The 27,784-nt window shown below is 42.4% G+C and overlaps 1 protein-coding gene across 1 annotated transcript in view; it reads right to left on the bottom strand.

The window, feature by feature from the left end:
* The window catches only part of LOC8026114 (cytochrome P450 3A24), a 113,818-nt gene that overhangs the window by 15,025 nt on the left and 71,009 nt on the right, over positions 1-27,784 (bottom strand). The window contains exon 10 of the mRNA XM_042290061.1: positions 193-340. Coding sequence (XP_042145995.1) covers positions 193-340 — 148 coding nt within the window. The remainder of the gene's footprint in view (positions 1-192; positions 341-27,784) is intronic.

The following is a 27,784-nucleotide window of genomic DNA, read 5'->3' as shown; positions in this document are numbered from 1 at the left end:
CGGGATCAGTAAATATAAAAATGTCCCTCGATAAAGAAACAAAAGAAAACAAGAAACATGTGCGGTCAAAATAATAATCTATGAAAACCTAAAAAATAAAATGGGAAAACATTTTATTCAAATATTTTATCAACTATTCTGATCGACAAAACTTAAGCGGCATGTATTCTAGAACAAGGAATAAACGCAGACCTTTAACTCTTCCAGCAAACGAAGTGTCCGTCTTTATCTCGGAGTCAAGGTTGAAGAGCTTCTCGTCAGCTGATCTGGTTATTTCATCTGTAGCTGCAACGGCTCCTTCTCGCGTATCCATCATAAGTTGCAGGAAATCCTCCTGTCGCTAAGAAAGGGAAAATGAAAAAGAAATAAAAGTGGACTATCTCTACTCACTTTCTCAAAACGCAATGAAAAAAAAAACGGAAAAAGTGTATTGCGAGACATTGGACGTTAAAATATATACACATGCACTAATCGGGTTTAAAAATAGCAACGAAGACATGAAAAAATTTGGTCGAAGCTGAACAAAATACTGCTTCTTGTGTTATGCGTCCTGTTTCATTTGTATCTGGTTTAAAAACCTAAGCTTGTTAGGAAACCATGACGCACTCCTACTACTGGTTTCCCTACGTTACATCTTCAGCGATGGAAGCGGCATTTAACCTTCTGTAGCAGGCAAAATACAGGTTCGGAGCAGTCGCTGACATTTTTGGAGCAGATGGCACCATCTGTTAGCACGTCACTTGAAAATGGGATTGCATGGCTATACGAGTTCATATCTGATAATGATTAAGGGTCCCTCTTTGGTACTGAGTCATGTTACTCATTACCTTTTCTAGTAAATATAGAGAGGACGCAAAAGGAACACGCAGGTTTAATTCTTATTAGAAATAAGACTCAAGTCAGAGTAAGTTCCATTTAAAATGGGTGTTAAAAGAAAATGTTGAAAAATGAAGCATAGCCCAACGCTTTAGTCGAGATAAAGCTTTCGTCTCTCTCCATCTTCTAGACTCGGTAGTTCATTTAGCCTGTAAATATAATCCCCATAAAATGACGGCGAAAGTTAGCATATCGGATAAAACCTTTATCGATAAAATACTTCCCACAAAGCTTTATGAACACCGAACTCGAGACATAACTATCCTAAACTGCAAGAACAACCACCCACAAAAAAATATTAAAACCTTTAGTTTCCTCTTAAAAGGAACAGCACGCTTTAGCGGCGTTCGCACCAAGGTAGAGTCAAGTTCGCTGCCCTTTCGATCATCTGCTGCACGGGAACTACCTTGACTACCGCAATTATTCAAATATCGAAAAGCGTTTTTTTTTTTTCTTCTTTCTCGGCAACCTTTTAAGATTAGCGGTCAACCGACAGTGAATACCAAAAATGCTAAGACTGAGCACAATTTGCGAGCCCATCGCACTAAAGCTGCCCCACGTCAGCCGTTGCTCTTAGCAGCCCGCATTGCAAAGCGGTGGAGCTTGAGGCGCTGATGTGAGGCCGTGAAGGTTCACGCAAGCGGCGCAAGTGCCACGGTACACTGGAACCACGGCATGGAGGCAGGTAGCAGACGTGATTTTCAAGTCGTCTGCAGTGAAACACTGGTTCTGTCTAATTACAGTGGCCAACTATTTCCCACATTTTTCTCTCGAGCCGCGAACATCTCCGACATCGTCTGCAAATGAAAGCGATGAGCTGTCGGGACGCAGGCGACGGTACGAGTCGAAGCGCAATTTCGTCTGCTTCTTGCACAGGGGTTGTGATTCGGTCAAAACGTCCAGCTCTTCTGGGCTGATATCGAAACCAATAGTGGGCAGACCTCGAGGCCTTGAACACTGAGGTCTGTCCACTATCCTTCCAATTAAAGCCAATCAGAGCTCGGCGTCCTTATGACGTCACCGCAAGCCCTCCGGATAGGGAGTTTTCGCAGACCGCGTTTCCGCCTCCTCAACGAAGAAGCCGCTGCTGCGCCTGCACGCCGACGGCCTTCGCTGTCGAGTTCCGGCTAGCGTAGCCGGTTGCGGAGGGCGTTGCGGGACGGCCAAAACGATCGACGAAAACTCCCGAATAGAACCGATGAAACAGAATGAGAGTGCGACATTGCACAGGTCGAATTGTACACGCGCTTTGGTCGGCTAAAGCCGCTGAAACACTCGAGCGCAGCGAATGCCCCCTAGATTGGCGCTTTTAGCATGTGTGTCTTAGTGGCCGTTTCAGTCTTCGACTGTACTTTGACATAAGAAACAAACTATACGCTATAAACACCATGAAGTACTTATTTGTGCCATTTTCGTTTCCTTCTACTTCTATCAATACTAAAACCGACCAATAATAACTTACGTTATATACATATCTTTTGCTCTGTTTGAGTCCATCTCGGCTCAAACAGAGCAAACCGATGAAACAGAATGAGAGTGCGACGTTGCACAGGTCGAATTGTACATGCGCTTTGGTCGGCTAAAGCCGCTGAAACAATCGAGCGCAGCGAATGCCCCTAGATTGGCGCTTTTAGCATGTGTGTCTTAGTGGCCGTTTCAGTCTTCGACTGTACTTTGACAAAAGAAACAAACTATACGCTATAAACGCCATGAAGTACTTATTTGTGCCATTTTCGTTTCCTTCTACTTCTATCAATATTAAAACCGACCAATAATAACTTACGTTATATACATATCTTTTGCTCTGTTTGAGTCCATCTCGGCTCAAACAGAGCAAACCGATGAAACAGAATGAGAGTGCGACGTTGCACAGGTCGAATTGTACATGCGCTTTGGTCGGCTAAAGCCGCTGAAACAATCGAGCGCAGCGAATGCCCCTAGATTGGCGCTTTTAGCATCTGTGTCTTAGTGGCCGTTTCAGTCTTCGACTGTACTTTGACATAAGAAACAAACTATACGCTATAAACGCCATGAAGTACTTATTTGTGCCATTTTCATTTCCTTCTACTTCTATCAATATTAAAACCCACCAATAATAACTTACGTTATATACATATCTTTTGCTCTGTTTGAGTCCATCTCGGCTCAAACAGAGCAAACCGATGAAACAGAATGAGAGTGCGACATTGCACAGGTCGAACTGTACATGCGCTTTGGTCGGCTAAAGCCGCTGAAACAATCGAGCGCAGCGAATGCCCCTAGATTGGCGCTTTTAGCATGTGTGTCTTAGTGGCCGTTTCAGTCTTCGACTGTACTTTGATATATGAAACAAACTATACGCTATAAACGCCATGAAGTACTTATTTGTGCCATTTTCGTTTCCTTCTACTTCTATCAATATTAAAACCGACCAATAATAACTTACGTTATATACATATCTTTTGCTCTGTTTGAGCCCACCTCGGCTCAAACAGAGCAAACCGATGAAACAGAATGAGAGTGCGACATTGCACAGATCGAATTGTACATGCGCTTTGGTCGGCTAAAGCCGCTGAAACAATCGAGCGCAGCGAATGCCCCTAGATTGGCGCTTTTAGCATGTGTGTCTTAGTGGCCGTTTCAGTCTTCGACTGTACTTTGATATAAGAAACAAACTATACGCTATAAACGCCATGAAGTACTTATTTGTGCCATTTTCATTTCCTTCTACTTCTATCAATATTAAAACCCACCAATAATAACTTACGTTATATACATATCTTTTGCTCTGTTTGAGTCCATCTCGGCTCAAACAGAGCAAACCGATGAAACAGAATGAGAGTGCGACATTGCACAGGTCGAACTGTACATGCGCTTTGGTCGGCTAAAGCCGCTGAAACAATCGAGCGCAGCGAATGCCCCTAGATTGGCGCTTTTAGCATGTGTGTCTTAGTGGCCGTTTCAGTCTTCGACTGTACTTTGATATAAGAAACAAACTATACGCTATAAACGCCATGAAGTACTTATTTGTGCCATTTTCGTTTCCTTCTACTTCTATCAATATTAAAACCGACCAATAATAACTTACGTTATATACATATCTTTTGCTCTGTTTGAGCCCACCTCGGCTCAAACAGAGCAAACCGATGAAACAGAATGAGAGTGCGACATTGCACAGATCGAATTGTACACGCGCTTTGGTCGGCTAAAGCCGCTGAAACAATCGAGCGCAGCGAATGCCCCTAGATTGGCGCTTTTAGGATGTGTAGTGGCCGTTTCAGTCTTCGACTGTACTTTGACATAAGAAACAAACTATACGCTATAAACGCCATGAAGTACTTATTTGTGCCATTTTCGTTTCCTTCTACTTCTATCAATATTAAAACCGACCAATAATAACTTACGTTATATACATATCTTTTGCTCTGTTTGACTCCACCTCGGCTCAAACAGAGCAAACCGATGAAACAGAATGAGAGTGCGACATTGCACAGGTCGAATTGTACACGCGCTTTGGTCGGCTAAAGCCGCTGAAACAATCGAGCGCAGCGAATGCCCCTAGATTGGCGCTTTTAGCATGTGTGTCTTAGTGGCCGTTTCAGTCTTCGACTGTACTTTGACATAAGAAACAAACTATACGCTATAAACGCCATGAAGTACTTATTTGTGCCATTTTCGTTTCCTTCTACTTCTATCAATATTAAAACCCACCAATAATAACTTACGTTATATACATATCTTTTGCTCTGTTTGAGTCCATCTCGGCTCAAACAGAGCAAACCGATGAAACAGAATGAGAGTGCGACATTGCACAGGTCGAACTGTACATGCGCTTTGGTCGGCTAAAGCCGCTGAAACAATCGAGCGCAGCGAATGCCCCTAGATTGGCGCTTTTAGCATGTGTGTCTTAGTGGCCGTTTCAGTCTTCGACTGTACTTTGATATAAGAAACAAACTATACGCTATAAACGCCATGAAGTACTTATTTGTGCCATTTTCGTTTCCTTCTACTTCTATCAATATTAAAACCCACCAATAATAACTTACGTTATATACATATCTTTTGCTCTGTTTGAGTCCATCTCGGCTCAAACAGAGCAAACCGATGAAACAGAATGAGAGTGCGACATTGCACAGGTCGAATTGTACACGCGCTTTGGTCGGCTAAAGCCGCTGAAACAATCGAGCGCAGCGAATGCCCCTAGATTGGCGCTTTTAGCATGTGTGTCTTAGTGGCCGTTTCAGTCTTCGACTGTACTTTGACATAAGAAACAAACTATACGCTATAAACGCCATGAAGTACTTATTTGTGCCATTTTCATTTCCTTCTACTTCTATCAATATTAAAACCCACCAATAATAACTTACGTTATATACATATCTTTTGCTCTGTTTGAGTCCATCTCGGCTCAAACAGAGCAAACCGATGAAACAGAATGAGAGTGCGACATTGCACAGGTCGAACTGTACATGCGCTTTGGTCGGCTAAAGCCGCTGAAACAATCGAGCGCAGCGAATGCCCCTAGATTGGCGCTTTTAGCATGTGTGTCTTAGTGGCCGTTTCAGTCTTCGACTGTACTTTGATATAAGAAACAAACTATACGCTATAAACGCCATGAAGTACTTATTTGTGCCATTTTCGTTTCCTTCTACTTCTATCAATATTAAAACCGACCAATAATAACTTACGTTATATACATATCTTTTGCTCTGTTTGAGCCCACCTCGGCTCAAACAGAGCAAACCGATGAAACAGAATGAGAGTGCGACATTGCACAGATCGAATTGTACACGCGCTTTGGTCGGCTAAAGCCGCTGAAACAATCGAGCGCAGCGAATGCCCCTAGATTGGCGCTTTTAGGATGTGTAGTGGCCGTTTCAGTCTTCGACTGTACTTTGACATAAGAAACAAACTATACGCTATAAACGCCATGAAGTACTTATTTGTGCCATTTTCGTTTCCTTCTACTTCTATCAATATTAAAACCGACCAATAATAACTTACGTTATATACATATCTTTTGCTCTGTTTGACTCCACCTCGGCTCAAACAGAGCAAACCGATGAAACAGAATGAGAGTGCGACATTGCACAGGTCGAATTGTACACGCGCTTTGGTCGGCTAAAGCCGCTGAAACAATCGAGCGCAGCGAATGCCCCTAGATTGGCGCTTTTAGCATGTGTGTCTTAGTGGCCGTTTCAGTCTTCGACTGTACTTTGACATAAGAAACAAACTATACGCTATAAACGCCATGAAGTACTTATTTGTGCCATTTTCGTTTCCTTCTACTTCTATCAATATTAAAACCGACCAATAATAACTTACCTTATATACATATCTTTTGCTCTGTTTGAGCCCACCTCGGCTCAAACAGAGCAAACCGATGAAACAGAATGAGAGTGCGACATTGCACAGATCGAATTGTACATGCCCTTTGGTCGGCTAAAGCCGCTGAAACAATCGAGCGCAGCGAATGCCCCTAGATTGGCGCTTTTAGGATGTGTAGTGGCCGTTTCAGTCTTCGACTGTACTTTGACATAAGAAACAAACTATACGCTATAAACGCCATGAAGTACTTATTTGTGCCATTTTCGTTTCCTTCTACTTCTATCAATATTAAAACCGACCAATAATAACTTACGTCATATACATATCTTTTGCTCTGTTTGACTCCACCTCGGCTCAAACAGAGCAAACCGATGAAACAGAATGAGAGTGCGACATTGCACAGGTCGAATTGTACATGCGCTTTGGTCGGCTAAAGCCGCCGAAACAATCGAGCGCAGCGAATGCCCCTAGATTGGCGTTTTAGGATGTGTGTCTTAGTGGCCGTTTCAGTCTTCGACTGTACTTTGACATAAGAAACAAACTATACGCTATAAACGCCATGAAGTACTTATTTGTGCCATTTTCGTTTCCTTCTACTTCTATCAATATTAAAACCGACCAATAATAACTTACGTTATATACATATCTTTTGCTCTGTTTGAGCCCACCTCGGCTCAAACAGAGCAAACCGATGAAACAGAATGAGAGTGCGACATTGCACAGATCGAATTGTACATGCCCTTTGGTCGGCTAAAGCCGCTGAAACAATCGAGCGCAGCGAATGCCCCTAGATTGGCGCTTTTAGGATGTGTAGTGGCCGTTTCAGTCTTCGACTGTACTTTGACATAAGAAACAAACTATACGCTATAAACGCCATGAAGTACTTATTTGTGCCATTTTCGTTTCCTTCTACTTCTATCAATATTAAAACCGACCAATAATAACTTACGTTATATACATATCTTTTGCTCTGTTTGAGCCCACCTCGGCTCAAACAGAGCAAACCGATGAAACAGAATGAGAGTGCGACATTGCACAGATCGAATTGTACATGCCCTTTGGTCGGCTAAAGCCGCTGAAACAATCGAGCGCAGCGAATGCCCCTAGATTGGCGCTTTTAGGATGTGTAGTGGCCGTTTCAGTCTTCGACTGTACTTTGACAAAAGAAACAAACTATACGCTATAAACGCCATGAAGTACTTATTTGTGCCATTTTCGTTTCCTTCTACTTCTATCAATATTAAAACCGACCAATAATAACTTACGTTATATACATATCTTTTGCTCTGTTTGAGCCCACCTCGGCTCAAACAGAGCAAACCGATGAAACAGAATGAGAGTGCGACATTGCACAGATCGAATTGTACATGCCCTTTGGTCGGCTAAAGCCGCTGAAACAATCGAGCGCAGCGAATGCCCCTAGATTGGCGCTTTTAGGATGTGTAGTGGCCGTTTCAGTCTTCGACTGTACTTTGACATAAGAAACAAACTATACGCTATAAACGCCATGAAGTACTTATTTGTGCCATTTTCGTTTCCTTCTACTTCTATCAATATTAAAACCGACCAATAATAACTTACGTTATATACATATCTTTTGCTCTGTTTGAGCCCACCTCGGCTCAAACAGAGCAAACCGATGAAACAGAATGAGAGTGCGACATTGCACAGATCGAATTGTACATGCCCTTTGGTCGGCTAAAGCCGCTGAAACAATCGAGCGCAGCGAATGCCCCTAGATTGGCGCTTTTAGGATGTGTAGTGGCCGTTTCAGTCTTCGACTGTACTTTGACATAAGAAACAAACTATACGCTATAAACGCCATGAAGTACTTATTTGTGCCATTTTCGTTTCCTTCTACTTCTATCAATATTAAAACCGACCAATAATAACTTACGTCATATACATATCTTTTGCTCTGTTTGACTCCACCTCGGCTCAAACAGAGCAAACCGATGAAACAGAATGAGAGTGCGACATTGCACAGATCGAATTGTACATGCGCTTTGGTCGGCTAAAGCCGCTGAAACAATCGAGCGCAGCGAATGCCCCTAGATTGGCGCTTTTAGGATGTGTAGTGGCCGTTTCAGTCTTCGACTGTACTTTGACATAAGAAACAAACTATACGCTATAAACGCCATGAAGTACTTATTTGTGCCATTTTCGTTTCCTTCTACTTCTATCAATATTAAAACCGACCAATAATAACTTACGTTATATACATATCTTTTGCTCTGTTTGACTCCACCTCGGCTCAAACAGAGCAAACCGATGAAACAGAATGAGAGTGCGACATTGCACAGGTCGAATTGTACACGCGCTTTGGTCGGCTAAAGCCGCTGAAACAATCGAGCGCAGCGAATGCCCCTAGATTGGCGCTTTTAGCATGTGTGTCTTAGTGGCCGTTTCAGTCTTCGACTGTACTTTGACATAAGAAACAAACTATACGCTATAAACGCCATGAAGTACTTATTTGTGCCATTTTCATTTCCTTCTACTTCTATCAATATTAAAACCCACCAATAATAACTTACGTTATATACATATCTTTTGCTCTGTTTGAGTCCATCTCGGCTCAAACAGAGCAAACCGATGAAACAGAATGAGAGTGCGACATTGCACAGGTCGAATTGTACATGCGCTTTGGTCGGCTAAAGCCGCTGAAACAATCGAGCGCAGCGAATGCCCCTAGATTGGCGCTTTTAGCATGTGTGTCTTAGTGGCCGTTTCAGTCTTCGACTGTACTTTGATATAAGAAACAAACTATACGCTATAAACGCCATGAAGTACTTATTTGTGCCATTTTCATTTCCTTCTACTTCTATCAATATTAAAACCGACCAATAATAACTTACGTTATATACATATCTTTTGCTCTGTTTGACTCCACCTCGGCTCAAACAGAGCAAACCGATGAAACAGAATGAGAGTGCGACATTGCACAGGTCGAATTGTACACGCGCTTTGGTCGGCTAAAGCCGCTGAAACAATCGAGCGCAGCGAATGCCCCTAGATTGGCGCTTTTAGGATGTGTAGTGGCCGTTTCAGTCTTCGACTGTACTTTGACATAAGAAACAAACTATACGCTATAAACGCCATGAAGTACTTATTTGTGCCATTTTCGTTTCCTTCTACTTCTATCAATATTAAAACCGACCAATAATAACTTACGTCATATACATATCTTTTGCTCTGTTTGACTCCACCTCGGCTCAAACAGAGCAAACCGATGAAACAGAATGAGAGTGCGACATTGCACAGATCGAATTGTACATGCGCTTTGGTCGGCTAAAGCCGCTGAAACAATCGAGCGCAGCGAATGCCCCTAGATTGGCGCTTTTAGGATGTGTAGTGGCCGTTTCAGTCTTCGACTGTACTTTGACATAAGAAACAAACTATACGCTATAAACGCCATGAAGTACTTATTTGTGCCATTTTCGTTTCCTTCTACTTCTATCAATATTAAAACCGACCAATAATAACTTACGTTATATACATATCTTTTGCTCTGTTTGACTCCACCTCGGCTCAAACAGAGCAAACCGATGAAACAGAATGAGAGTGCGACATTGCACAGGTCGAATTGTACACGCGCTTTGGTCGGCTAAAGCCGCTGAAACAATCGAGCGCAGCGAATGCCCCTAGATTGGCGCTTTTAGCATGTGTGTCTTAGTGGCCGTTTCAGTCTTCGACTGTACTTTGACATAAGAAACAAACTATACGCTATAAACGCCATGAAGTACTTATTTGTGCCATTTTCGTTTCCTTCTACTTCTATCAATATTAAAACCGACCAATAATAACTTACGTTATATACATATCTTTTGCTCTGTTTGAGCCCACCTCGGCTCAAACAGAGCAAACCGATGAAACAGAATGAGAGTGCGACATTGCACAGATCGAATTGTACATGCCCTTTGGTCGGCTAAAGCCGCTGAAACAATCGAGCGCAGCGAATGCCCCTAGATTGGCGCTTTTAGGATGTGTAGTGGCCGTTTCAGTCTTCGACTGTACTTTGACATAAGAAACAAACTATACGCTATAAACGCCATGAAGTACTTATTTGTGCCATTTTCGTTTCCTTCTACTTCTATCAATATTAAAACCGACCAATAATAACTTACGTCATATACATATCTTTTGCTCTGTTTGACTCCACCTCGGCTCAAACAGAGCAAACCGATGAAACAGAATGAGAGTGCGACATTGCACAGGTCGAATTGTACATGCGCTTTGGTCGGCTAAAGCCGCCGAAACAATCGAGCGCAGCGAATGCCCCTAGATTGGCGTTTTAGGATGTGTGTCTTAGTGGCCGTTTCAGTCTTCGACTGTACTTTGACATAAGAAACAAACTATACGCTATAAACGCCATGAAGTACTTATTTGTGCCATTTTCGTTTCCTTCTACTTCCATCAATATTAAAACCGACCAATAATAACTTACGTTATATACATATCTTTTGCTCTGTTTGAGTCCACCTCGGCTCAAACAGAGCAAACCGATGTAACAGAATGAGAGTGCGACATTGCACAGGTCGAATTGTACATGCGCTTTGGTCGGCTAAAGCCGCTGAAACAATCGAGCGCAGCGAATGCCCCTAGATCGGCGCTTTTAGCATGTGTGTCTTAGTGGCCGTTTCAGTCTTCGACTGTACTTTGACATAAGAAACAAACTATACGCTATAAACGCCATAAAGTACTTCTTTGTGCCATTTTCGTTTCCTTCTACTTCTATCAATATTAAAACCAACCAATAATAGCTTACGTTATATACATATCTTTTGCTCTGTTTGAGTCCACATCGGCTCACACAGAGCAAACCGATGAAACAGAATGAGAGTGCGACATTGCACAGGTCGAATTGTACACGCGCTTTGGTCGGCTAAAGCCGCTGAAACAATCGAGCGCAGCGAATGCCCCTGATTGGCGCTTTTAGCATGTGTGTCTTAGTGGCCGTTTCAGTCTTCGACTGTACTTTGACATAAGAAACAAACTATACGCTATAAACGCCATGAAGTACTTATTTGTGCCATTTTCGTTTCCTTCTACTTCTATCAATATTAAAACCAACCAATAATAGCTTACGTTATATACATATCTTTTGCTCTGTTTGAGTCCACATCGGCTCACACAGAGCAAACCGATGAAACAGAATGAGAGTGCGACATTGCACAGGTCGAATTGTACACGCGCTTTGGTCGGCTAAAGCCGCTGAAACAATCGAGCGCAGCGAATGCCCCTGATTGGCGCTTTTAGCATGTGTGTCTTAGTGGCCGTTTCAGTCTTCGACTGTACTTTGACATAAGAAACAAACTATACGCTATAAACGCCATGAAGTACTTATTTGTGCCATTTTCGTTTCCTTCTACTTCTATCAATATTAAAACCAACCAATAATAGCTTACGTTATATACATATCTTTTGCTCTGTTTGAGTCCACATCGGCTCACACAGAGCAAACCGATGAAACAGAATGAGAGTGCGACGTTGCACAGGTCGAATTGTACACGCGCTTTGGTCGGCTAAAGCCGCTGAAACAATCGAGCGCAGCGAATGCCCCTAGATTGGCGCTTTTAGCATGTGTGTCTTAGTGGCCGTTTCAGTCTTCGACTGTACTTTGACATAAGAAACAAACTATACGCTATAAACGCCATGAAGTACTTATTTGTGCCATTTTCGTTTCCTTCTACTTCTATCAATATTAAAACCGACCAATAATAACTTACGTTATATACATATCTTTTGCTCTGTTTGAGTCCACATCGGCTTAAACAGAGCAAACCGATGAAACAGAATGAGAGTGCGACATTGCACAGGTCGAATTGTACACGCGCTTTGGTCGGCTAAAGCCGCTGAAACAATCGAGCGCAGCGAATGCCCCTGATTGGCGCTTTTAGCATGTGTGTCTTAGTGGCCGTTTCAGTCTTCGACTGTACTTTGACATAAGAAACAAACTATACGCTATAAACGCCATGAAGTACTTATTTGTGCCATTTTCGTTTCCTTCTACTTCTATCAATATTAAAACCAACCAATAATAGCTTACGTTATATACATATCTTTTGCTCTGTTTGAGTCCACATCGGCTCACACAGAGCAAACCGATGAAACAGAATGAGAGTGCGACGTTGCACAGGTCGAATTGTACACGCGCTTTGGTCGGCTAAAGCCGCTGAAACAATCGAGCGCAGCGAATGCCCCTAGATTGGCGCTTTTAGCATGTGTGTCTTAGTGGCCGTTTCAGTCTTCGACTGTACTTTGACATAAGAAACAAACTATACGCTATAAACGCCATGAAGTACTTATTTGTGCCATTTTCGTTTCCTTCTACTTCTATCAATATTAAAACCAACCAATAATAGCTTACGTTATATACATATCTTTTGCTCTGTTTGAGTCCACATCGGCTCACACAGAGCAAACCGATGAAACAGAATGAGAGTGCGACGTTGCACAGGTCGAATTGTACACGCGCTTTGGTCGGCTAAAGCCGCTGAAACAATCGAGCGCAGCGAATGCCCCTGATTGGCGCTTTTAGCATGTGTGTCTTAGTGGCCGTTTCAGTCTTCGACTGTACTTTGACATAAGAAACAAACTATACGCTATAAACGCCATGAAGTACTTATTTGTGCCATTTTCGTTTCCTTCTACTTCTATCAATATTAAAACCAACCAATAATAGCTTACGTTATATACATATCTTTTGCTCTGTTTGAGTCCACATCGGCTCACACAGAGCAAACCGATGAAACAGAATGAGAGTGCGACGTTGCACAGGTCGAATTGTACACGCGCTTTGGTCGGCTAAAGCCGCTGAAACAATCGAGCGCAGCGAATGCCCCTAGATTGGCGCTTTTAGCATGTGTGTCTTAGTGGCCGTTTCAGTCTTCGACTGTACTTTGACATAAGAAACAAACTATACGCTATAAACGCCATGAAGTACTTATTTGTGCCATTTTCGTTTCCTTCTACTTCTATCAATATTAAAACCAACCAATAATAGCTTACGTTATATACATATCTTTTGCTCTGTTTGAGTCCACATCGGCTCACACAGAGCAAACCGATGAAACAGAATGAGAGTGCGACGTTGCACAGGTCGAATTGTACACGCGCTTTGGTCGGCTAAAGCCGCTGAAACAATCGAGCGCAGCGAATGCCCCTGATTGGCGCTTTTAGCATGTGTGTCTTAGTGGCCGTTTCAGTCTTCGACTGTACTTTGACATAAGAAACAAACTATACGCTATAAACGCCATGAAGTACTTATTTGTGCCATTTTCGTTTCCTTCTACTTCTATCAATATTAAAACCAACCAATAATAGCTTACGTTATATACATATCTTTTGCTCTGTTTGAGTCCACATCGGCTCACACAGAGCAAACCGATGAAACAGAATGAGAGTGCGACATTGCACAGGTCGAATTGTACACGCGCTTTGGTCGGCTAAAGCCGCTGAAACAATCGAGCGCAGCGAATGCCCCTGATTGGCGCTTTTAGCATGTGTGTCTTAGTGGCCGTTTCAGTCTTCGACTGTACTTTGACATAAGAAACAAACTATACGCTATAAACGCCATGAAGTACTTATTTGTGCCATTTTCGTTTCCTTCTACTTCTATCAATATTAAAACCAACCAATAATAGCTTACGTTATATACATATCTTTTGCTCTGTTTGAGTCCACATCGGCTCACACAGAGCAAACCGATGAAACAGAATGAGAGTGCGACGTTGCACAGGTCGAATTGTACACGCGCTTTGGTCGGCTAAAGCCGCTGAAACAATCGACCGCAGCGAATGCCCCTGATTGGCGCTTTTAGCATGTGTGTCTTAGTGGCCGTTTCAGTCTTCGACTGTACTTTGACATAAGAAACAAACTATACGCTATAAACGCCATGAAGTACTTATTTGTGCCATTTTCGTTTCCTTCTACTTCTATCAATATTAAAACCGACTAATAATAACTTACGTTATATACATAGCTTTTGCTCTGTTTGAGTCCACATCGGCTCAAACAGAGCACACCGACGAAACAGAATGAGAGTGCGACGTTGCACAGGTCGAATTGTACACGCGCTTTGGTCGGCTAAAGCCGCTGAAACAATCGAGCGCAGCGAATGCCCCTGATTGGCGCTTTTAGCATGTGTGTCTTAGTGGCCGTTTCAGTCTTCGACTGTACTTTGACATAAGAAACAAACTATACGCTATAAACGCCATGAAGTACTTATTTGTGCCATTTTCGTTTCCTTCTACTTCTATCAATATTAAAACCGACCAATAATAACTTACGTTATATACATATCTTTTGCTCTGTTTGAGTCCACATCGGCTCAAACAGAGCAAACCGATGAAACAGAATGAGAGTGCGACGTTGCACAGGTCGAATTGTACACGCGCTTTGGTCGGCTAAAGCCGCTGAAACAATCGAGCGCAGCGAATGCCCCTGATTGGCGCTTTTAGCATGTGTGTCTTAGTGGCCGTTTCAGTCTTCGACTGTACTTTGACATAAGAAACAAACTATACGCCTATACGCTATAAACGCCATGAAGTACTTATTTGTGCCATTTTCGTTTCCTTCTACTTCTATCAATATTAAAACCGACTAATAATAACTTACGTTATATACATAGCTTTTGCTCTGTTTGAGTCCACATCGCCTCAAACAGAGCACACCGACGAAACAGAATGAGAGTGCGACGTTGCACAGGTCGAATTGTACACGCGCTTTGGTCGGCTAAAGCCGCTGAAACAATCGAGCGCAGCGAATGCCCCTGATTGGCGCTTTTAGCATGTGTGTCTTAGTGGCCGTTTCAGTCTTCGACTGTACTTTGACATAAGAAACAAACTATACGCTATAAACGCCATGAAGTACTTATTTGTGCCATTTTCGTTTCCTTCTACTTCTATCAATATTAAAACCGACCAATAATAACTTACGTTATATACATATCTTTTGCTCTGTTTGAGTCCACCTCGGCTCAAACAGAGCAAACCGATGAAACAGAATGAGAGTGCGACGTTGCACAGGTCGAAGTGTACACGCGCTTTGGTCGGCTAAAGCCGCTGAAACAATCGAGCGCAGCGAATGCCCCTGATTGGCGCTTTTAGCATGTGTGTCTTAGTGGCCGTTTCAGTCTTCGACTGTACTTTGACATAAGAAACAAACTATACACTATAAACGCCATGAAGTACTTATTTGTGCCATTTTCGTTTCCTTCTACTTCTATCAATATTAAAACCGACCAATAATAACTTACGTTATATACATATCTTTTGCTCTGTTTGAGTCCACATCGGCTCAAACAGAGCAAACCGATGAAACAGAATGAGAGTGCGACGTTGCACAGGTCGAATTGTACACGCGCTTTGGTCGGCTAAAGCCGCTGAAACAATCGAGCGCAGCGAATGCCCCTGATTGGCGCTTTTAGCATGTGTGTCTTAGTGGCCGTTTCAGTCTTCGACTGTACTTTGACATAAGAAACAAACTATACGCTATAAACGCCATGAAGTACTTATTTGTGCCATTTTCGTTTCCTTCTACTTCTATCAATATTAAAACCGACCAATAATAACTTACGTTATATACATATCTTTTGCTCTGTTTGAGTCCACCTCGGCTCAAACAGAGCAAACCGATGAAACAGAATGAGAGTGCGACGTTGCACAGGTCGAATTGTACACGCGCTTTGGTCGGCTAAAGCCGCTGAAACAATCGAGCGCAGCGAATGCCCCTGATTGGCGCTTTTAGCATGTGTGTCTTAGTGGCCGTTTCAGTCTTCGACTGTACTTTGACATAAGAAACAAACTATACGCTATAAACGCCATGAAGTACTTATTTGTGCCATTTTCGTTTCCTTCTACTTCTATCAATATTAAAACCGACCAATAATAACTTACGTTATATACATATCTTTTGCTCTGTTTGAGTCCACATCGGCTGAAACAGAGCAAACCGACGAAACAGAATGAGAGTGCGACGTTGCACAGGTCGAATTGTACACGCGCTTTGGTCGGCTAAAGCCGCTGAAACAATCGAGCGCAGCGAATGCCCCTGATTGGCGCTTTTAGCATGTGTGTCTTAGTGGCCGTTTCAGTCTTCGACTGTACTTTGACATAAGAAACAAACTATACGCTATAAACGCCATGAAGTACTTATTTGTGCCATTTTCGTTTCCTTCTACTTCTATCAATATTAAAACCGACCAATAATAACTTACGTTATATACATATCTTTTGCTCTGTTTGAGTCCACCTCGGCTCAAACAGAGCAAACCGACGAAACAGAATGAGAGTGCGACGTTGCACAGGTCGAATTGTACACGCGCTTTGGTCGGCTAAAGCCGCTGAAACAATCGAGCGCAGCGAATGCCCCTAGATTGGCGCTTTTAGCATGTGTGTCTTAGTGGCCGTTTCAGTCTTCGACTGTACTTTGACATAAGAAACAAAATATAGGCTATAAACGCCATGAAGTACTTATTTGTGCCATTTTCGTTTCCTTCTACTTCTATCAATATTAAAACCGACCAATAATAACTTAGGTTATATACATATCTTTTGCTCTGTTTGAGTCCACATCGGCTCAAACAGAGCAAACCGATGAAACAGAATAAGAGTGCGACGTTGCACAGGTCGAATTGTACACGCGCTTTGGTCGGCTAAAGCCGCTGAAACAATCGAGCGCAGCGAATGCCCCTAGATTGGCGCTTTTAGCATGTGTGTCTTAGTGGCCGTTTCAGTCTTCGACTGTACTTTGACATAAGAAACAAACTATACGCTATAAACGCCATGAAGTACTTATTTGTGCCATTTTCGTTTCCTTCTACTTCTATCAATATTAAAACCGACTAATAATAACTTACGTTATATACATAGCTTTTGCTCTGTTTGAGTCCACATCGCCTCAAACAGAGCACACCGACGAAACAGAATGAGAGTGCGACGTTGCACAGGTCGAATTGTACACGCGCTTTGGTCGGCTAAAGCCGCTGAAACAATCGAGCGCAGCGAATGCCCCTGATTGGCGCTTTTAGCATGTGTGTCTTAGTGGCCGTTTCAGTCTTCGACTGTACTTTGACATAAGAAACAAACTATACGCTATAAACGCCATGAAGTACTTATTTGTGCCATTTTCGTTTCCTTCTACTTCTATCAATATTAAAACCGACCAATAATAACTTACGTTATATACATATCTTTTGCTCTGTTTGAGTCCACCTCGGCTCAAACAGAGCAAACCGATGAAACAGAATGAGAGTGCGACGTTGCACAGGTCGAAGTGTACACGCGCTTTGGTCGGCTAAAGCCGCTGAAACAATCGAGCGCAGCGAATGCCCCTGATTGGCGCTTTTAGCATGTGTGTCTTAGTGGCCGTTTCAGTCTTCGACTGTACTTTGACATAAGAAACAAACTATACACTATAAACGCCATGAAGTACTTATTTGTGCCATTTTCGTTTCCTTCTACTTCTATCAATATTAAAACCGACCAATAATAACTTACGTTATATACATATCTTTTGCTCTGTTTGAGTCCACATCGGCTCAAACAGAGCAAACCGATGAAACAGAATGAGAGTGCGACGTTGCACAGGTCGAATTGTACACGCGCTTTGGTCGGCTAAAGCCGCTGAAACAATCGAGCGCAGCGAATGCCCCTGATTGGCGCTTTTAGCATGTGTGTCTTAGTGGCCGTTTCAGTCTTCGACTGTACTTTGACATAAGAAACAAACTATACGCTATAAACGCCATGAAGTACTTATTTGTGCCATTTTCGTTTCCTTCTACTTCTATCAATATTAAAACCGACCAATAATAACTTACGTTATATACATATCTTTTGCTCTGTTTGAGTCCACATCGGCTCAAACAGAGCAAACCGACGAAACAGAATGAGAGTGCGACGTTGCACAGGTCGAATTGTACACGCGCTTTGGTCGGCTAAAGCCGCTGAAACAATCGAGCGCAGCGAATGCCCCTGATTGGCGCTTTTAGCATGTGTGTCTTAGTGGCCGTTTCAGTCTTCGACTGTACTTTGACATAAGAAACAAACTATACGCTATAAACGCCATGAAGTACTTATTTGTGCCATTTTCGTTTCCTTCTACTTCTATCAATATTAAAACCGACCAATAATAACTTACGTTATATACATATCTTTTGCTCTGTTTGAGTCCACCTCGGCTCAAACAGAGCAAACCGACGAAACAGAATGAGAGTGCGACGTTGCACAGGTCGAATTGTACACGCGCTTTGGTCGGCTAAAGCCGCTGAAACAATCGAGCGCAGCGAATGCCCCTAGATTGGCGCTTTTAGCATGTGTGTCTTAGTGGCCGTTTCAGTCTTCGACTGTACTTTGACATAAGAAACAAAATATAGGCTATAAACGCCATGAAGTACTTATTTGTGCCATTTTCGTTTCCTTCTACTTCTATCAATATTAAAACCGACCAATAATAACTTAGGTTATATACATATCTTTTGCTCTGTTTGAGTCCACATCGGCTCAAACAGAGCAAACCGATGAAACAGAATAAGAGTGCGACGTTGCACAGGTCGAATTGTACACGCGCTTTGGTCGGCTAAAGCCGCTGAAACAATCGAGCGCAGCGAATGCCCCTAGATTGGCGCTTTTAGCATGTGTGTCTTAGTGGCCGTTTCAGTCTTCGACTGTACTTTGACATAAGAAACAAACTATACGCTATAAACGCCATGAAGTACTTATTTGTGCCATTTTCGTTTCCTTCTACTTCTATCAATATTAAAACCGACCAATAATAACTTACGTTATATACATATCTTTTGCTCTGTTTGAGTCCACATCGGCTCAAACAGAGCAAACCAATGAAACAGAATGAGAGTGCGACGTTGCACAGGTCGAATTGTACACGCGCTTTGGTCGGCTAAAGCCGCTGAAACAATCGAGCGCAGCGAATGCCCCTAGATTGGCGCTTTTAGCATGTGTGTCTTAGTGGCCGTTTCAGTCTTCGACTGTACTTTGACATAAGAAACAAACTATACGCTATAAACGCCATGAAGTACTTATTTGTGCCATTTTCATTTCCTTCTACTTCTATCAATATTAAAACCGACCAATAATAACTTACGTTATATACATATCTTTTGCTCTGTTTGAGTCCACATCGGCTCAAACAGAGCAAACCGATGAAACAGAATGAGAGTGCGACATTGCACAGATCGAATTGTACATGCCCTTTGGTCGGCTAAAGCCGCTGAAACAATCGAGCGCAGCGAATGCCCCTAGATTGGCGCTTTTAGCATGTGTGTCTTAGTGGCCGTTTCAGTCTTCGACTGTACTTTGACATAAGAAACAAACTATACACTATAAACGCCATGAAGTACTTATTTGTGCCATTTTCGTTTCCTTCTACTTCTATCAATATTAAAACCGACCAATAATAACTTACGTTATATACATATCTTTTGCTCTGTTTGAGTCCACATCGGCTCAAACAGAGCAAACCGATGAAACAGAATGAGAGTGCGACGTTGCACAGGTCGAATTGTACACGCGCTTTGGTCGGCTAAAGCCGCTGAAACAATCGAGCGCAGCGAATGCCCCTGATTGGCGCTTTTAGCATGTGTGTCTTAGTGGCCGTTTCAGTCTTCGACTGTACTTTGACATAAGAAACAAACTATACGCTATAAACGCCATGAAGTACTTATTTGTGCCATTTTCGTTTCCTTCTACTTCTATCAATATTAAAACCGACCAATAATAACTTACGTTATATACATATCTTTTGCTCTGTTTGAGTCCACCTCGGCTCAAACAGAGCAAACCGATGAAACAGAATGAGAGTGCGACGTTGCACAGGTCGAATTGTACACGCGCTTTGGTCGGCTAAAGCCGCTGAAACAATCGAGCGCAGCGAATGCCCCTGATTGGCGCTTTTAGCATGTGTGTCTTAGTGGCCGTTTCAGTCTTCGACTGTACTTTGACATAAGAAACAAACTATACGCTATAAACGCCATGAAGTACTTATTTGTGCCATTTTCGTTTCCTTCTACTTCTATCAATATTAAAACCGACCAATAATAACTTACGTTATATACATATCTTTTGCTCTGTTTGAGTCCACATCGGCTCAAACAGAGCAAACCGACGAAACAGAATGAGAGTGCGACGTTGCACAGGTCGAATTGTACACGCGCTTTGGTCGGCTAAAGCCGCTGAAACAATCGAGCGCAGCGAATGCCCCTGATTGGCGCTTTTAGCATGTGTGTCTTAGTGGCCGTTTCAGTCTTCGACTGTACTTTGACATAAGAAACAAACTATACGCTATAAACGCCATGAAGTACTTATTTGTGCCATTTTCGTTTCCTTCTACTTCTATCAATATTAAAACCGACCAATAATAACTTACGTTATATACATATCTTTTGCTCTGTTTGAGTCCACCTCGGCTCAAACAGAGCAAACCGACGAAACAGAATGAGAGTGCGACGTTGCACAGGTCGAATTGTACACGCGCTTTGGTCGGCTAAAGCCGCTGAAACAATCGAGCGCAGCGAATGCCCCTAGATTGGCGCTTTTAGCATGTGTGTCTTAGTGGCCGTTTCAGTCTTCGACTGTACTTTGACATAAGAAACAAAATATAGGCTATAAACGCCATGAAGTACTTATTTGTGCCATTTTCGTTTCCTTCTACTTCTATCAATATTAAAACCGACCAATAATAACTTAGGTTATATACATATCTTTTGCTCTGTTTGAGTCCACATCGGCTCAAACAGAGCAAACCGATGAAACAGAATAAGAGTGCGACGTTGCACAGGTCGAATTGTACACGCGCTTTGGTCAGCTAAAGCCGCTGAAACAATCGAGCGCAGCGAATGCCCCTAGATTGGCGCTTTTAGCATGTGTGTCTTAGTGGCCGTTTCAGTCTTCGACTGTACTTTGACATAAGAAACAAACTATATGCTATAAACGCCATGAAGTACTTATTTGTGCCATTTTCGTTTCCTTCTACTTCTATCAATATTAAAACCGACCAATAATAACTTACGTTATATACATATCTTTTGCTCTGTTTGAGTCCACATCGGCTCAAACAGAGCAAACCGATGAAACAGAATGAGAGTGCGACGTTGCACAGGTCGAATTGTACACGCGCTTTGGTCGGCTAAAGCCGCTGAAACAATCGAGCGCAGCGAATGCCCCTGATTGGCGCTTTTAGCATGTGTGTCTTAGTGGCCGTTTCAGTCTTCGACTGTACTTTGACATAAGAAACAAACTATACGCTATAAACGCCATGAAGTACTTATTTGTGCCATTTTCGTTTCCTTCTACTTCTATCAATATTAAAACCGACCAATAATAACTTACGTTATATACATATCTTTTGCTCTGTTTGAGTCCACCTCGGCTCAAACAGAGCAAACCGATGAAACAGAATGAGAGTGCGACGTTGCACAGGTCGAATTGTACACGCGCTTTGGTCGGCTAAAGCCGCTGAAACAATCGAGCGCAGCGAATGCCCCTGATTCGCGCTTTTAGCATGTGTGTCTTAGTGGCCGTTTCAGTCTTCGACTGTACTTTGACATAAGAAACAAACTATACGCTATAAACGCCATGAAGTACTTATTTGTGCCATTTTCGTTTCCTTCTACTTCTATCAATATTAAAACCGACCAATAATAACTTACGTTATATACATATCTTTTGCTCTGTTTGAGTCCACATCGGCTCAAACAGAGCAAACCGACGAAACAGAATGAGAGTGCGACGTTGCACAGGTCGAATTGTACACGCGCTTTGGTCGGCTAAAGCCGCTGAAACAATCGAGCGCAGCGAATGCCCCTGATTGGCGCTTTTAGCATGTGTGTCTTAGTGGCCGTTTCAGTCTTCGACTGTACTTTGACATAAGAAACAAACTATACGCTATAAACGCCATGAAGTACTTATTTGTGCCATTTTCGTTTCCTTCTACTTCTATCAATATTAAAACCGACCAATAATAACTTACGTTATATACATATCTTTTGCTCTGTTTGAGTCCACCTCGGCTCAAACAGAGCAAACCGACGAAACAGAATGAGAGTGCGACGTTGCACAGGTCGAATTGTACACGCGCTTTGGTCGGCTAAAGCCGCTGAAACAATCGAGCGCAGCGAATGCCCCTAGATTGGCGCTTTTAGCATGTGTGTCTTAGTGGCCGTTTCAGTCTTCGACTGTACTTTGACATAAGAAACAAAATATAGGCTATAAACGCCATGAAGTACTTATTTGTGCCATTTTCGTTTCCTTCTACTTCTATCAATATTAAAACCGACCAATAATAACTTAGGTTATATACATATCTTTTGCTCTGTTTGAGTCCACATCGGCTCAAACAGAGCAAACCGATGAAACAGAATAAGAGTGCGACGTTGCACAGGTCGAATTGTACACGCGCTTTGGTCGGCTAAAGCCGCTGAAACAATCGAGCGCAGCGAATGCCCCTAGATTGGCGCTTTTAGCATGTGTGTCTTAGTGGCCGTTTCAGTCTTCGACTGTACTTTGACATAAGAAACAAACTATACGCTATAAACGCCATGAAGTACTTATTTGTGCCATTTTCGTTTCCTTCTACTTCTATCAATATTAAAACCGACCAATAATAACTTACGTTATATACATATCTTTTGCTCTGTTTGAGTCCACATCGGCTCAAACAGAGCAAACCGATGAAACAGAATGAGAGTGCGACGTTGCACAGGTCGAATTGTACACGCGCTTTGGTCGGCTAAAGCCGCTGAAACAATCGAGCGCAGCGAATGCCCCTAGATTGGCGCTTTTAGCATGTGTGTCTTAGTGGCCGTTTCAGTCTTCGACTGTACTTTGACATAAGAAACAAACTATACGCTATAAACGCCATGAAGTACTTATTTGTGCCATTTTCATTTCCTTCTACTTCTATCAATATTAAAACCGACCAATAATAACTTACGTTATATACATATCTTTTGCTCTGTTTGAGTCCACATCGGCTCAAACAGAGCAAACCGATGAAACAGAATGAGAGTGCGACATTGCACAGATCGAATTGTACATGCCCTTTGGTCGGCTAAAGCCGCTGAAACAATCGAGCGCAGCGAATGCCCCTAGATTGGCGCTTTTAGCATGTGTGTCTTAGTGGCCGTTTCAGTCTTCGACTGTACTTTGACATAAGAAACAAACTATACGCTATAAACGCCATGAAGTACTTATTTGTGCCATTTTCATTTCCTTCTACTTCTATCAATATTAAAACCGACCAATAATAACTTACGTTATATACATATCTTTTGCTCTGTTTGAGTCCACATCGGCTCAAACAGAGCAAACCGATGAAACAGAATGAGAGTGCGACGTTGCACAGGTCGAATTGTACACGCGCTTTGGTCGGCTAAAGCCGCTGAAACAATCGAGCGCAGCGAATGCCCCTAGATTGGCGCTTTTAGCATGTGTGTCTTAGTGGCCGTTTCAGTCTTCGACTGTACTTTGACATAAGAAACAAACTATACGCTATAAACGCCATGAAGTACTTATTTGTGCCATTTTCATTTCCTTCTACTTCTATCAATATTAAAACCGACCAATAATAACTTACGTTATATACATATCTTTTGCTCTGTTTGAGTCCACATCGGCTCAAACAGAGCAAACCGATGAAACAGAATGAGAGTGCGACATTGCACAGATCGAATTGTACATGCCCTTTGGTCGGCTAAAGCCGCTGAAACAATCGAGCGCAGCGAATGCCCCTAGATTGGCGCTTTTAGCATGTGTGTCTTAGTGGCCGTTTCAGTCTTCGACTGTACTTTGACATAAGAAACAAACTATACGCTATAAACGCCATGAAGTACTTATTTGTGCCATTTTCGTTTCCTTCTACTTCTATCAATATTAAAACCGACCAATAATAACTTACGTTATATACATATCTTTTGCTCTGTTTGAGTCCACATCGGCTCAAACAGAGCAAACCGATGAAACAGAATGAGAGTGCGACGTTGCACAGGTCGAATTGTACACGCGCTTTGGTCGGCTAAAGCCGCTGAAACAATCGAGCGCAGCGAATGCCCCTAGATTGGCGCTTTTAGCATGTGTGTCTTAGTGGCCGTTTCAGTCTTCGACTGTACTTTGACATAAGAAACAAACTATACGCTATAAACGCCATGAAGTACTTATTTGTGCCATTTTCGTTTCCTTCTACTTCTATCAATATTAAAACCGACCAATAATAACTTACGTTATATACATATCTTTTGCTCTGTTTGAGTCCACATCGGCTCAAACAGAGCAAACCGATGAAACAGAATGAGAGTGCGACGTTGCACAGGTCGAATTGTACACGCGCTTTGGTCGGCTAAAGCCGCTGAAACAATCGAGCGCAGCGAATGCCCCTAGATTGGCGCTTTTAGCATGTGTGTCTTAGTGGCCGTTTCAGTCTTCGACTGTACTTTGACATAAGAAACAAACTATACGCTATAAACGCCATGAAGTACTTATTTGTGCCATTTTCATTTCCTTCTACTTCTATCAATATTAAAACCGACCAATAATAACTTACGTTATATACATATCTTTTGCTCTGTTTGAGTCCACATCGGCTCAAACAGAGCAAACCGATGAAACAGAATGAGAGTGCGACGTTGCACAGGTCGAATTGTACACGCGCTTTGGTCGGCTAAAGCCGCTGAAACAATCGAGCGCAGCGAATGCCCCTAGATTGGCGCTTTTAGCATGTGTGTCTTAGTGGCCGTTTCAGTCTTCGACTGTACTTTGACATAAGAAACAAACTATACGCTATAAACGCCATGAAGTACTTATTTGTGCCATTTTCGTTTCCTTCTACTTCTATCAATATTAAAACCGACCAATAATAACTTACGTTATATACATATCTTTTGCTCTGTTTGAGTCCACATCGGCTCAAACAGAGCAAACCGATGAAACAGAATGAGAGTGCGACGTTGCACAGGTCGAATTGTACACGCGCTTTGGTCGGCTAAAGCCGCTGAAACAATCGAGCGCAGCGAATGCCCCTAGATTGGCGCTTTTAGCATGTGTGTCTTAGTGGCCGTTTCAGTCTTCGACTGTACTTTGACATAAGAAACAAACTATACGCTATAAACGCCATGAAGTACTTATTTGTGCCATTTTCGTTTCCTTCTACTTCTATCAATATTAAAACCGACCAATAATAACTTACGTTATATACATATCTTTTGCTCTGTTTGAGTCCACATCGGCTCAAACAGAGCAAACCGATGAAACAGAATAAGTAGATTGGCGCTTTTAGCATGTGTGTCTTAGTGGCCGTTTCAGTCTTCGACTGTACTTTGACATAAGAAACAAACTATACGCTATAAACGCCATGAAGTACTTATTTGTGCCATTTTCGTTTCCTTCTACTTCTATCAATATTAAAACCGACCAATAATAACTTACGTTATATACATATCTTTTGCTCTGTTTGAGTCCACATCGGCTCAAACAGAGCAAACCGATGAAACAGAATGAGAGTGCGACGTTGCACAGGTCGAATTGTACACGCGCTTTGGTCGGCTAAAGCCGCTGAAACAATCGAGCGCAGCGAATGCCCCTAGATTGGCGCTTTTAGCATGTGTGTCTTAGTGGCCGTTTCAGTCTTCGACTGTACTTTGACATAAGAAACAAACTATACGCTATAAACGCCATGAAGTACTTATTTGTGCCATTTTCGTTTCCTTCTACTTCTATCAATATTAAAACCGACCAATAATAACTTACGTTATATACATATCTTTTGCTCTGTTTGAGTCCACATCGGCTCAAACAGAGCAAACCGATGAAACAGAATAAGAGTGCGACGTTGCACAGGTCGAATTGTACACGCGCTTTGGTCGGCTAAAGCCGCTGAAACAATCGAGCGCAGCGAATGCCCCTAGATTGGCGCTTTTAGCATGTGTGTCTTAGTGGCCGTTTCAGTCTTCGACTGTACTTTGACATAAGAAACAAACTATACGCTATAAACGCCATGAAGTACTTATTTGTGCCATTTTCGTTTCCTTCTACTTCTATCAATATTAAAACCGACCAATAATAACTTACGTTATATACATATCTTTTGCTCTGTTTGAGTCCACATCGGCTCAAACAGAGCAAACCGATGAAACAGAATGAGAGTGCGACGTTGCACAGGTCGAATTGTACACGCGCTTTGGTCGGCTAAAGCCGCTGAAACAATCGAGCGCAGCGAATGCCCCTAGATTGGCGCTTTTAGCATGTGTGTCTTAGTGGCCGTTTCAGTCTTCGACTGTACTTTGACATAAGAAACAAACTATACGCTATAAACGCCATGAAGTACTTATTTGTGCCATTTTCGTTTCCTTCTACTTCTATCAATATTAAAACCGACCAATAATAACTTACGTTATATACATATCTTTTGCTCTGTTTGAGTCCACATCGGCTCAAACAGAGCAAACCGATGAAACAGAATAAGAGTGCGACGTTGCACAGGTCGAATTGTACACGCGCTTTGGTCGGCTAAAGCCGCTGAAACAATCGAGCGCAGCGAATGCCCCTAGATTGGCGCTTTTAGCATGTGTGTCTTAGTGGCCGTTTCAGTCTTCGACTGTACTTTGACATAAGAAACAAACTATACGCTATAAACGCCATGAAGTACTTATTTGTGCCATTTTCGTTTCCTTCTACTTCTATCAATATTAAAACCGACCAATAATAACTTACGTTATATACATATCTTTTGCTCTGTTTGAGTCCACATCGGCTCAAACAGAGCAAACCGATGAAACAGAATGAGAGTGCGACGTTGCACAGGTCGAATTGTACACGCGCTTTGGTCGGCTAAAGCCGCTGAAACAATCGAGCGCAGCGAATGCCCCTAGATTGGCGCTTTTAGCATGTGTGTCTTAGTGGCCGTTTCAGTCTTCGACTGTACTTTGACATAAGAAACAAACTATACGCTATAAACGCCATGAAGTACTTATTTGTGCCATTTTCATTTCCTTCTACTTCTATCAATATTAAAACCGACCAATAATAACTTACGTTATATACATATCTTTTGCTCTGTTTGAGTCCACATCGGCTCAAACAGAGCAAACCGATGAAACAGAATGAGAGTGCGACATTGCACAGATCGAATTGTACATGCCCTTTGGTCGGCTAAAGCCGCTGAAACAATCGAGCGCAGCGAATGCCCCTAGATTGGCGCTTTTAGCATGTGTGTCTTAGTGGCCGTTTCAGTCTTCGACTGTACTTTGACATAAGAAACAAACTATACGCTATAAACGCCATGAAGTACTTATTTGTGCCATTTTCATTTCCTTCTACTTCTATCAATATTAAAACCGACCAATAATAACTTACGTTATATACATATCTTTTGCTCTGTTTGAGTCCACATCGGCTCAAACAGAGCAAACCGATGAAACAGAATGAGAGTGCGACGTTGCACAGGTCGAATTGTACACGCGCTTTGGTCGGCTAAAGCCGCTGAAACAATCGAGCGCAGCGAATGCCCCTAGATTGGCGCTTTTAGCATGTGTGTCTTAGTGGCCGTTTCAGTCTTCGACTGTACTTTGACATAAGAAACAAACTATACGCTATAA

The sequence above is a fragment of the Ixodes scapularis genome, unplaced genomic scaffold (assembly GCF_016920785.2).
Source record: "Ixodes scapularis isolate PalLabHiFi unplaced genomic scaffold, ASM1692078v2 PGA_scaffold15__6_contigs__length_5221840, whole genome shotgun sequence".
Lineage (NCBI taxonomy): Eukaryota > Metazoa > Arthropoda > Arachnida > Ixodida > Ixodidae > Ixodes > Ixodes scapularis.
This window is presented reverse-complemented; position numbering and strand designations above follow the sequence as displayed.